Source organism: Triturus cristatus, chromosome 3_1 (genome assembly GCF_964204655.1).
Source record: "Triturus cristatus chromosome 3_1, aTriCri1.1, whole genome shotgun sequence".
In the NCBI taxonomy this organism is placed as follows: Eukaryota; Metazoa; Chordata; class Amphibia; order Caudata; family Salamandridae; genus Triturus; species Triturus cristatus.
Genome location: NC_140583.1, coordinates 258,283,487 through 258,297,129, shown reverse-complemented (window position 1 = coordinate 258,297,129; position 13,643 = coordinate 258,283,487). Strand labels below are relative to the sequence as shown.

Genomic DNA, 13,643 nt, shown 5'->3' with positions numbered 1-13,643 from the left:
AAAGGAACACAGTCATAGTACTTCCCCACCTACTTTTAGACCCCACATATTTAACTCACAATGAGGCCCCGATTCTTTTCCCAGCACAACAACCACTGTTCTCTTTATTCTGGTGGTCTGCAGTTGTGCCCTTTACAAGCAATAAATATAACAATCACACACTGCCTCTTTCCGTAGTCCAGTGTACGACACACACCTCTAGCCACAGCAGTCAATTATAACCTGTCTCTTACGTAGCTCAGTAAAATACAAACTGCCTTTCTTGCATCTTCCACACATCTTAGCCTCCTACAAGTTTCCTAGCTGCAGTGTAGATAATCACAAGCAGCCTTGCTCGTCCTGCAAAGCACATCTCTCATAGTAAATAAGTCAACTGCAAGTTTACTCTCTACCTTGCTGAAGCACATCCAACTAAATCTGCCTGTACTCAATGCCGAACGAACATAATTTCCTGTACCGTCTGCATATTTTAACAAACCACAAGCTACCTCATGATTTACAGCCAACTACGTGCTCTAATAAACCACAAGCAATCTCTCCCAACTACATTTGGTTTTCCCCACATCTCAATAAAACACAAACTTTCTCCCACTACAACTCAGCAGATCAAATGTGTTTTTTTCCCTCAATCAAACTACCAGCTGCAACTCCACTTAACCCAGCCAATCGGAAATTATCCACACCGAAAACGCAGCCAAATGCAAATTGCGTCTTCATACCTACAATTTTGTTCTAGTTATAGACCAATCGCTCAACCTACAGCTCATCCCACCACTAATTACCTCTCAACAGCAGAGCAACCTACAGGCTGGCTCACCTGCAAATTTCAATGACAAACTATCTTTACCAACATCCGTAGTCCACTTCAAGCTTTCTCTTCTACAGCCCAGTCAATCACATGCTGCCTTTTCCCACACTCAGATCAACACATTCCTCCTCCTACAGCCCTCAGTGGCATTATGTCACTAAGCAAGCCCCAGCCTATGATCATCACATCCAGCACATCACAAGCTTTCTCTCAGCTCTTCTCCAGCCAACTGCCAACTGTCTACCCATTGCTCTACCTACCACCGGCCTTTGTATCCACCCTCATAACTGGCAAGCCAACTTTTCCTTGACCTTTTGGTCTCTAACCAAAACCTAATTAACAACAATCTGCCCCTGCAAGAAACTCAGCCAGGCCTTAGCTTCTGTTCCCCACAACCATGCCAATCCTCAACCCGTCTCCCCCACATATACAGTCAATCATAAGGACATTTCCACTTTAACTGTGCAGTCTACGTCTGCACAACCAATCACACGTTTGGGACACATTCCCTATCCACTACAACTGCAGTCCACCCGAAATCATACACAAGAGTTACATTCTATACTAGAGTTTCATCTTATCTTGTGTATGTCAGTCCATGTCATATACCACGCGTCTCCTTTCCCAAACATGGTGTGAAAAGAATTGGCAGATTGCTCTTGATGGGGCTGCATGATTTAAAATAGCGTACCTGTAAACTTATAAAGAATTAGGCATGTACCTGTTGATACCAGTTATACTCCAGAACATGCTACCCCAGACGGAAAACTGCCTTTGATCATTTACAGACTCAACACCCTAAGTGAACCGTAGTATATAGCCGTCACATCCCAAATATGAAAAGGACACTATTCAAAACATACATAAGGTGAATATCTTCATATAAGACAACGAAAACCACCACTTGCAATACAAAATGAACAAGGTGATTAACAAACTGGGCAACTCTCACCTAGGTTATTCTTTAATGGATCATTTATTTGAACCTAGCCTATAAGAAGGTGTTGGACACCTCCCCCTTCAAGGATATCTGAAAGAGAACTATAGCTTCCTCTGCCCTGAACCAAACAACAGATTAGGAAAAACGCCTATTACCTAGGATGGTTGCAGATCTCCACCAATAAGCCCTCCAGCAGCAAGCAGATGATGGTCATCCCGCACTTCATCCCTCTATGCGTAATATTTGATCATATTCCCCAGCTACACTCACCTGCTCAGGATTCCCCAGTGATTCTAGGACTGTCCGAGCCTTAACAAAGGGTGGGACATTCAATCTAAAAAGAAAAAATATGCATATTATTAACATGGCTTTGATAAATACCCATTCCTGAAACAAAGTCACCACCCTTGTGCAAGTCCTCACCCACTTAGACACGGACATGCTCAAGAAACCCCATTGTTAATCAGTTCCTTTGACCTAGAAGCCCACACATTTTCTAAAATCTCACCAGCATACATCTCAAAGGCCATTTTGAAGCAAAAGGGTCGACAAACCTGATGTACTGTCCCATAATTGTTAATGGTGAAAATGGAGGCATAGAAGTTCACCCTAGCCTCAGCTGCCATGCCTGTTTGTAGGTACATTTACTCACATATACATGTAGAGCTGTGCACAAAAAACACATGACGGATAAAACGGAGTGTTGCTAATCTCAATACATTGCACACCTGTACAGGATCTCTGCACGCAGGTAGTTTCCAATGCCGTTGAAATACTTTTGGTTAAGTAAGGCTTCGCAGATGGGTCTCTCAAACGCCTTGTCCTGAAGGTTCCTCAATACGTTTTCCCTGGAGCATAGCATGAGGAAAAAAGAATAGATTGGAAATAGGCAGGACTGTTGATTTCCAAAGCTTGTGGCTGCAGAACCTCTTTTTACAGATACCACCATCAAATCCAAGCAGCTGACGAGAGAATGAATTTGTCATTTAATGGGGAGAGAGGAAGTCCGCTACAGAAACTGGCCTTCTTTCCTGTACCATGATGCAAAGAATCCCCAGGCCATATTGCAGTCTTGCTCACCCTTTCAGTTCCAGAACCAGTGTTAACACATTGTATGGTTTGTGATCCACTGCCCTAGGGCAAAGGCAACCAAAAATATCAAACAAATGAGTTACCTCAATTCATTAGTCCGACTACTTTATAACACGCCCAGAAAAAACACTGAAGTAAACATAAACATTAAATCTTTACTTACAAATGATCTTTTACACACCGTGCTGATTAGTGGATGTATGGCTAACTAACCTCAACAAGGGAAGGGCCCACTTTTGGAATAAATATATGAGCATTGTAAGGCCTTACCAACAGTCTAGGACTTATTACAAGTCCCTTCAGACAACCAATAAAAATTGGTTACACATCTCTCACTTTCACAAATGAAACTGTATATTTGTTTAGGAAACGGACAAGTAACGCCCTCCTCACACATTATTCAATGAATCTGAGGAGTTCACCAATCATCTATTGTGTTCCATCTGTAGAGATGTCATCCAGTCAAAGGTAAACCTCAACACTCCTAACGATGCAGGCACAAGGATACTGTCCACAGCCCTCTTAAAACACTCCATACTGTCTATACTTAGGGACATCTTACACACAACAGTATGCCCCATCATGGCCCTGAAGAAATAGAACCACATCGCTAACGCACTATTTGATGGCCAATGCCTCGACCTTCCAGCAAGCACATATTTAAAACCAGCTGATGGTCTACAAAGCCCTCGTGACCAGCACCCATCCTATCTAGCACAACAGGTCCCTAGCGATCATGACTGCTCCACCCTTACTTGGATTTAGGAAAAAACGGAAGACACAACTCTTTAAAGAAATCTACATCACAACAAAGTAACAGTTCCTTTCCACTCTCAGAAACCGGTCCAATCACTCATTTGGCATATTTTTGCCTTAGGACACTTTTTTGGCTAGGTACAGTACCGCATACATTTCTGATTGCAGGTCGGTGGTCCTTAGAATCCAAAGTACAGGATTTGCTATGGGGTTTAAAGCTGTTTTTAGATCAAAGTGTTTTCTGGTTGAGAAAACAAATCATGAATGTAATAAGGCTGGCTCATAATTTTATCTTTTAACGTGGTCTGTGCCCCCTACCTTCTTCTCCTTTCCCTTACATATGGAATAAAGGTAATACCAAGGAGATATCTTCTTGCCTATTTCTTCTGGAAATAGAGAGAGTTCAGTGGAGGGGGCATTCATAACAAGCAGAGTCCTAAGAACAAGGATTCTGAGTTGATGAAGCTTGGTTGCAGGTCTGTTCAGTTACACTATCTGTCTTTATCTGCCCAAGCTTATGAGATTAAAGATTTTTGAGCCAACACAGGTGTAGACGTGTGTGAAGGCAATTCAGTCTAATAAAACTCCAAACCAAAGAATCGAGTCTTTGATGCATATTTGATAAATTTACACAACAAAGACAGAAGAGACGGTCATAAGAGGTCCTTGAATTCGAAGGTGGTATCTGATATTTAAAAAACACACATTGCAAAAGGCAAAAACAATGCAGAAGTAGCATGTGAAAATATACTCTCATGGTAATAAAACCAAAGTCATTTAACAGCTTCCCTGCACAAGCAAAAACAGCAATCAAAGTTACAACTGCTTCGGACAGACGTAGCAGAGTAGTAACGTGTATGCAAGCCTAAAGCTGGACACTTTTTACAGGCAGTTATAATGGCAAAGTAAATTGTCTCCCCAAACCTTACGTCCATTAAATATTTCTTCCATAAGAGAATTAAATACCTGAATTTCTCATACTCCAGCATTATGCAAGGGCCCCGGTCTGGCTGCCATATCCCATTCACTTCCCAGCTTCCAAAGCGCCGGGTGTCTACAAAGCACAGTGCCCGGCGTGGTGGGTCTGCCGTGTAGAAGCGCAGATGGGCATGCTTGGGAACCTCATCCGCCGGAGTCAATCTGAAGGTGCCGGACATCCCAAAGCGGAAGACTATGTCCATGGGTTCTTCCTCTTTAGTGGGCTCCAGGCCTTGCTTTGCATGTCCTTTCGTGGGACTTTTCTCCTCCCACTTGATGGGTGTCAGGCTTAGCTTCACTTCTTTGCCACGAGCTGCAGCTGTAATCCGGTAGCCTTGGCTGGAAAAGGGCACCTCAGGGTTCTTGCTCACCTCAGATTTCTCCACTTTTCCCGAGAAGATTACCCCTTCACACACGGAATTAACATAGCGTGCTGCTATGTGCAGCTCTGGACCTTCTGGCATCTTCAAAACCCTACGGATAAAATGACAGAAATTTGGAAAAGGCAGGGGTGAACAGAACTAATTAGCTCCAATTGAGGATTTTACCATCCAGATCTGCGATGACATCACTGCAGAAAAGTACTGTCTCTGAGCCTATCCCTCTGAATCTGCTCTAAACTCTGCATACAATCTGCTTCTACTTCCCAGAAGCTGCCCCCAGAATGCAAAACCTGCCACCAAGAATGTGCCTCCCTCTGCAGCAGAATCAGCCCAGAGGCCCCCCTATAATCTGCTACAACCAACTCCCCCTCCGAATGTAGAATGTTCATCTTTCTTAGGCCTTTTTCCCAGATTATGTACTGATTCCCTTACCCGTTTGCCCTTTATCTCACCACATACATTGCTTCAGTACTATTTGTCCGTCCTTTGTGCAACGTCTATTCTTTCAACTTGGACAAGTATAGGTTGCCTGTAAGATGTCTGTGACGTGCCGATTTCTAACATAAGCCATTGTACGACAGCATTTCACATCCTAACAAGGCTCCACATGTACTAAACATTTCAACGGTTGCAAACGCTCTCATTCAACGTTTGAAGCCATTAAAATGCTTTTTCTTATTTACTAATCCAATTTCAGGAGTCAAAAAGTTTTTCTGACACCTAAAATGTCTGTCTTAATAGTTAACGATTCAGTATCTGGCATGTTGTATGTGTCCCTTCCAAATACAGAATCAGTATCTAATGTATCAGTTTTTGTGACCGAAATCTGGTTGCAAAACATCGATATTTTACAAACACCTCAAATGAGGTGGAAAACCCATTTGCAAAAGAGGGAAAAGCGTTTAAGAGGAGGCAGTGGTCCCTGGGACCACTTAAAAAATATATTTTTAAATATATTCCTTTACGGAAAAAAGGCTGCATTTTTTTGAAAAGTTTGGTTTATTAAAATCAGTCAATGACCTGGTGATCTGCTGATCCCAGCAGGACGCCAGACTCCTTACTTAAACTCCCCCCTAGGTCTCACCTGAGTGCTCATTTATTTTTTATTTTTTTTAATTTGTTTCATGAGTTTTTCAAAACAGTGACATCATACATTAAGTACATCTGAGCAAAGAAAAAACCTCAGTACATAATCTCCAGGCATGATTTACCCAAATAACAATCTGACAACTTTACTTCAACACCGCCCTGTGCTATAAGATAGATCTCAACAGGACTCCAAATACCCTTAGGTCTTGAAGCGACTGGCAGGTCCTCAGCATATATGTTTAATTGCTCCTTTTAATATGCAATATCTTTGAACCAGGAGGCAACCGTTGGCGCTGCTCCCCCTCCCCTATCCCCCAGCATTTGGCTACTACCCTTTTTAATAGCAACAAAGAGATAGGCAGCTGTACAGCATTAAAAGTATGCAATTGCAGATTGGCTGCTAACAGGCACACCTTTGGGATACAAGACACTGATTGCAGCAACATCTTTGTTAGATGTTGAGTAACACTGCCCCAAAACCGTGACACCAGGGCACATTCCCAGGCCAAGTGTCTGAAGTCAGCACTTTCCACTCCACTTCTCGTACCTCGTGAGTCCTCTCGCAGCCCATATCTATGCAATCGTGCAGGTGTATAGTACAACTGGTGCAATAACTTAAAATGGATAATTCGTAGATTGCAATTCGCTGATAGTCTCCCCGTCAGTGCACAACATGCCGTCCAGTCCTCCCAAGATAATGGGTCGTCTAATTGTGTAACTCACTTTTCACATGCCCTAGAGGTGGGCAACTGAATCTCAATTAGTGAACCCCTGTATAACCTGCTTATCAAGTCCCTTCTACTGTTTCTAGTCAGGAGCATCTGAAGGGCCTTCAGGATATGCAGCCCTCACAGCCACTCGCAACCTGGCATTGAAAAGGGGGGCGAGTATATGTTGGTACAGCCAGAGTTATCATCACTGGTGCATGATCAGATAACGTTTTTGGTAAATGCGCCACTGTCTCCACCCATGAACCTACGGTGCCCGATAGTAACCAATAGTCCAATCTAGACCAGGAGTTATGAACAGCGGATGCGAAGATATCCTCCTTTATCCCTGGATTCCACACCCTCCAGACATCAATCAAACCCTCCTCATACATTATTTCTTTGACCGTGCTAGCAGCTATCTTACCATGCCAATCAGTGGTTGCCGATATATCCATAACCGGATCAAGATAAATATTCAGATCGCCTCCCCAAATAATTTGCAATGGTTCCAATGCACGCAGACGTCTCCACACGTCACTATAATAGGCCGGATCATCCACATTTGGCCCATAACTATTCACTAAAGTAATTAGAGATCCTCCCAAATAGCCCTACAGCAGGACAAGCCTACCCTGTTTGTCACCGTCAGTGTGGAACACCCTAAACGGGGTGCCTTTTTTCACTAAGATCATAACCCCTTTGGAGTATGCAGAGTATGAAGAGGCCACAACCTTACCCACATTAGTTTCGGTATGTTTGGTCAGATGTGTCTCTTGCAGCAAGGAAACATTTATAGCGTGCCTATCTAAATATGCAAAGACCAGCCTTATCTTCTTTGGATTGTTGAGTCCCCTTACATTCCATGTTATCATTTTAATCACCCCACCCTTTGGTGTCATTCAAACCCTTGCCCCGTATACTTGGACAGCGCATCTGCTCCACTCTTCCCACCAGACCAGCAATCAGAATTAGAAATGACCTGTAATGTGGTTACAACGCAAACAAACCCCTCCACTCAACCCCCACCCACTTCAGCCTCCCAAACTGTCCGAAGCCATCCCCGAAACAACAAGCCCAGAAAGGCATTAGGGGTGCACCCAATTGGGGGCATTGCAGGCTCAAGAACTTCTTCCCGGTGGTAAAGGGAGGTGACCGAGCAAGTACTATGCCCCACAGCCTGTGCCCAGTTTTATGAAATTTCCGTTAAGCCCCACCAGCACCTAAAACAATTTAGTTTCAGCTCAGTTTTTAACAAAGACCTGAGAAAGTTGTCAGTCAGCCTCGTGCCGCGGCCCTCGGCACTCACAAGGCCCGCGATACATTTAACCAAGCGATTTACACATAATTTCTTAGTAGGTGCAACTAAATAAATTCAAGTCAATATTCCAGTTTATGACAGCGTCCCACCGTCTATCTGACCGACCAATACGCACACAGTAGATAACTCAACAACAGACATTGGGGCATCCGTAGATTTCTGATTTTTCTGCCATGTTTTTACAAAGTCCATAGTACTTCTCGGGATCGTGAAATGCCTGTATACCATCCACCACCACCCGCAAGCTAGCCGGGTAAAGCATTGCATAGGGAATCTTTGCAGCCTGCAGTTTCTTCTTCACAGGAATAAATTCCCGCTGTGCTGCTTGGACCGTGGCTGTGAAATCCGGGTAAAACTCGAGCACATTTCCTTCATGCGTGATTGTCTGTTTCTCTCTTGCCATGCGGAGTATTGAGTCCCGATCTTCATTATTAAGGAGACGAGCGATCACAGGCCTCGGCGGGGCCCCCGAGACTGGGCGCGCCACCAGCGATCTGTGTGCGCACTCCAGCATTACATTAGAGAGGTTATCTGGCCCGAATATTTCCATGAGTATTTTTTCGATGTGCAACTCTATCTTACCCTTTTTCGTCGATTCTGGAAATCCAAGAATGTGAAGATTATTGCGGCGAGACCTCGCTTCAAGATCTTCATTCTTTGCCTAGATCACCGCAAGTACTTTTTCCATATCTAGACTTTTATAGGCCACGGACTGCAAGGCGTCCTCTGCTGCGGAGATCCGCTGTTCCTCCTCGCCTATTCGTGCCCCCTGCTGATCCAGCCTATTAGCAAAATGGTCCATACGCATATTGAGGGCATCAATTTTACCACTGATTGACTGCAAGCTAGTCTGCATTGCCATTAATGTTGATTCCAGAGCAGTAGGGGTTTTATCTGGAGATTCCTGCACCAAGTCTGACGCTGCCTGCTGCTGAGATTTAGTCAGTCTCTTAGCTTTGAAAGTGAGGCGCGACTGTTGTTTATTCATTTCCCCCATTTTGGAGCACACGTAGCCTGTGCAGCAGACAGCGACCAGCCGCGACAATGTAGCTTGTCAGTTTATACCCCACTCTGCATACCGCACCCTCCGTCGCAATTCCCAGCAAGCCAAAGTCAAGATTAGAGACCCCTCCACTAACACTCACTCACTGGTGCGTCTCTGGTCATTAAACGTCTGATTGGGCCACCCAGCTCTGCGCAGTATCTTCGGGAGTGTGACCCTGTTTACTTGGTGTTTGCCCACTGCAGTCGATCAAGCTTACTGCCACCCCGCAATTTTTGGACATCTGGACCCTCAGGTAATGTTTGCTCACGCAGGACGGACCTCCGCACGTCAATGTACCCAACTATTCAGTAGGCAAGTCCCTTCACCATGCCTTCACTAGCCAAGTCTCCCGCTGGTTCAAACTCCTCCGTTGCTAATAAATTGGCAGCGTCTCAACTGGACACCAACACTTGGCTCGTCGCCATGCTTCTCCACACTCCGCTATGACACTTGCGTGTTTGCCGCACTGGATGGCTCGCTACACAGCGTGCGATCCCAGCCTTCAAGCGGGTGGATGCAATATTTACTCAAGAGCCTGCATCGACAGCCAGGTAAAAGCAGGCCTCACTCAGTACCGGGTCCCGACGGCCTCACATACTCCATCACGGGCCGTGCATTACACTTCCCCCGGCGATAATCTGCTTGCTCCTGGATCTCAGGCCCTCGCAGCCCAGACTTACAGTTCTCGTGTTTATTAGGCGTTTGTGGCAGTCCGCAGCACTCCGTCGTACCTCTGGCAACGTTTCACCTCCTCAGGCAGTGTAGAGCTCGCGTTGCGGCACCGATGTGCCTTGATTCCAGCGGGAACTGCCATCTTGTCTGATCACCACGATTGTGAGCTGCGGACATCAAAAGTCGGCTTCTCCTACAACGGCCGGCGTCCGCAACAGGCCAGCGGGCTGCTCTGCATATTCCGATACCCGAAACTGAAAAAAACAGGCACAGAGCTGCAGCAGGTCGTAGGATGACATTAAATGAAATATGAAATGAAATACCAGCATTTGTAAAGCGGACAGCTACCTCCGGAGAGGTGTCCCGGTGCTGAGGGCTGTCGGAAAGATTAAGCAAGCTATTGCCCAGAGTCACATGGTGCTGGGCTAACCTGCTGCCGGAGTAGGGGATCGAACCATGAACCCTGTGGTCCGGAGTCAGGCACCCTGGTCACTGCGCCACACCTCCTCCACCGATTAATGAAGGATTGTAGTGCTTGGTCCGCGGAGCCGCTCTAACATGCAGCCATCTTGCCGCCGGCCAACCCACGCCACCCGACTGCTCATTTAAAGACCCTTCACTGGCTCCCAGTGAAAAAGAGGGTTCAATTTAAGGCCATGGTTTTAATGCACAAGGCTTTGCATGATTCAGGAGCAGGCTACCTTAGAGAAAGAATTCATGACTACATTCCTTCACGCACTCTGCATTCTTCTTCTGCAAATTTGGCAAAATTCCCTTGGATCCACCGAATTAGAACTGGTGGCAGATCCTTTTCTTATTTGGGGCCCCTTAATTGGAATAAGCTCTCAAAGGACCTGTGCTTAACCAGTGATCTTCCCGCTTTTAAAAAGAAACTGAAAACTTGGCTCGTTACACAATCTGTTTGGGTTTACAAGCTGGTGTCGTATGTATTTAGTGCGGGGATACTCTTCGGTGTAGCTGTGCGCTGTATAAATTGTTATAACATAACATACCTGTGATGGCCTCCAATCATGGTGAGTTGGAATTTGCGACCTACCTCATTAATATGCATGAGTTCGGTAGCCTTCCAACCCGGATTTTTAAGACCTGACCTATTAGTACATAGGTCGGTTCTTAAAAATCTTTCCTGATTGCAAACATACTGGCAGCCAATTGCGACCAGTATTTTTTCAACCAGATATTAGTACATATGGCCCTTTGTTCTTAAAGTGGCAGCGGTGTTGTGATTAAATACAAGGCATCTTTGCACCTGTGCAATTCAATCCACTTCTTTTTTCATCTAAGAATTTCTTCCTATCCAGTCGATCGTATGTGGTAGCTCTGACGAACACCCACATCACCACACAACCAATTCTACAACTACAAAAACAACTCTAGCAACAAACAGACTTATTTTGACTCAAAGAATAATCCAAATGTCCTGTGACACACAGAAAAGCTGTTCTCGAAAACAAAGATGGAGGAAGTACCTATAACAATTCTGGTCAAGGTCTACAACCTTTTGTGTGTTTCATGTACCGCCCTAAGTGGCTGGTTATGCCCAGACAAGGGTCCCTTGCTCACTGTGTCACTGGATTCAAACTAGCCTGGCTGATGAGGGGTAATACCCCGAAACAGGTCCCAGGATGCTTGTTTCCGGTTCAGGGAGGACCTGGCCTGGCAGTTCGGGCTGGGCTGAACTGGTCCCATAAAAGAGCAGGCTCAAGACTGATTTACAAATGGCTGGGACTAAACTGAGGTGGCATGGTGAGCAAGAGCACAATGGGTTGGGATGCTACCACGAGCGATCGCCAGTGGTTAGACAATTTGCAAGCATTCACACCATCACCTTTTGTGTGTTTCAAGGTCTACAACAGCCTTGTCAGGCTACCAAAATACTATGTTACACTTGGAATATGTTCCCAACCACTGAAATCGAAAGCGAATATTTCAGAATATTTGAAAGATCTCTAAGGTGCAAGTCCTTATGACTTTAAACGATCCCTTACAGAAAATCGCTTCTTCTGCAAGACTATACAAGACAAGAGCCAACATAACTTCACAGTGCAATGGTTTTCTGCTTGATTTTTAGCGTTCTTGGAGCCAAACTGATAACAAGTCTACCTTCCAGGTGATACAAATGACAGTATACGAAGGGAGAAAAAAAAACACAGGATGCACTTTAGTGGATACAAAAAATACTTTTTGAGAGCCTTACGAAATAAAATAATTTTCTTTAGATGGCAACGATTTCCAAAAGTGTAGGCTCGCTGGAAAAAAAGAAGCAACTTCGCATCCTAGCCTTGTGGAATCTCACAACAAAAAACGTCCATCATTATGACCACAATAAATGGCTGGTACAGTATGAATGAAGTCAGTGCTAAATAAAAATTGGACCCTTCTCAGTTAAAGACGTTGAGGGAACAACATCACACAGATACTGGCTACTATCATTTAATGATCTCACTCAAGTCTGACCAAACCACCCATTTCTTCTGGGTTCCCGTACTCTCAATTTCAACCCCTTTCCGACTCATACTTTGAAAACATAACTAAAGAAATCAGAATCCCTAGTCTAGAGTGCAGGCAAAATACTGTTACTAAGACTACCTGGCATCCTAAAGATCAGCGGCTGTCTAGTAGGCCAAGCCAAACATTGGCATCAAAGCCAATGCACAATTGTATGCATGCTATGCTGAAGGGCTGAACTAAAATGTGAATGACACTCCGTTTGATGAATAACCGAAGTGGGCTTACCTAAACCCAATTTTCTCTAAGAAATATTATGTATTATTTTTGAGAAAACATGAGGCTGGTGAGAAAGCTAATGCAGTCTTTTACTTAGACCAAAAACACACAGAAATAGATAGAGCACAGGGAGCATGAGTGCAGGGGGTTCTTAGCTCACACGCCCAAGACAAACGGCACTGGTCAAGAGCATCACAATCTTCCCTGAAAGACATGGAACAAGTGTGGTACTCCTGGACCAGTGCATATTTCTTTAAAGACATGGAACAAGTGTGGTACCGCAGTGCCAGCTAGAGCAAGCTTCCTACCAAGACATGGAACAAGTATGCTGCTGCAGTGCCAATCGGTGAAAGCTTCCTTCAAAGACATTAAATAAATATTGGTACCGCGGGGACAATGCAAACTTCATTCTAAGACATGGAACAAGTGTGGTATTCAGGTCCAGTGCAAGCTTCCTTCAAAGACACGGAATAAGTGTGATACTCAGGGTCCGTGCAAGCTGCCTTCAAAGACATGGAACAGGTGTAGCACTAGGCAGCACCATTGAACGACTCCATTAGATACAAAGAACAAACAGTATTTCAAATTTGGTAGACGTCTAAGGAATAACACTGGGGGATATGAATGCAAACTTGACTCGCGTGCGTAGAAAGATTTCCACACACAAAATAGGTACAGCAACAGGCAGGAGTGCATGCTTCCTTCACACCCATAAAACTGATCTGGTCAGAAACAATGCAAGCTAATGTAGTAAGTCCCTACCGCCGCTATTTTCTATGGGAGGGTGTTGCACTACCAATTGCTGGCCACGTGTAGTATTGGACGTACTACAGAAGTGTAAATTACTGCAAAAGAGTAACTTACTACACAAGTGCAGTATGTGAATAGCATGAAGTACTAAACTTACTCAAAAGTTTTAGCTTACTCAAAATTCTGTTACCTTTGTGACTCAGAGCCACAATGTGCAGCATTTAGTAGCAGTTTAAGTTCCCCTCACACACAGCACAGGTACAAACAAGATGGTCATCAGCAGTGCAAGCTAAGAAATCCTCACAAATAAAACAGGTATCACACTGGCAGTTGCATCTAAGCTATTTCAGGCTC

General features: G+C 44.6%; 1 protein-coding gene across 4 annotated transcripts in view; it reads right to left on the bottom strand.

Moving 5' to 3' along the window:
• Positions 1–13,643, bottom strand: part of NEIL1 (nei like DNA glycosylase 1) — a 120,205-nt gene that overhangs the window by 51,248 nt on the left and 55,314 nt on the right. For all 4 annotated transcript variants that reach the window (XM_085643834.1, XM_085643832.1, XM_085643835.1 and 1 more), the window contains exons 2-4: positions 4,563–5,048; positions 2,477–2,596; positions 2,019–2,082 (exon numbers count right to left, since the gene is read on the bottom strand). In XM_085643834.1, the coding sequence (XP_085499960.1) occupies positions 2,019–2,082; positions 2,477–2,596; positions 4,563–5,038 (660 nt within the window). In that variant the 5' untranslated portion in view covers positions 5,039–5,048. The remainder of the gene's footprint in view (positions 1–2,018; positions 2,083–2,476; positions 2,597–4,562; positions 5,049–13,643) is intronic.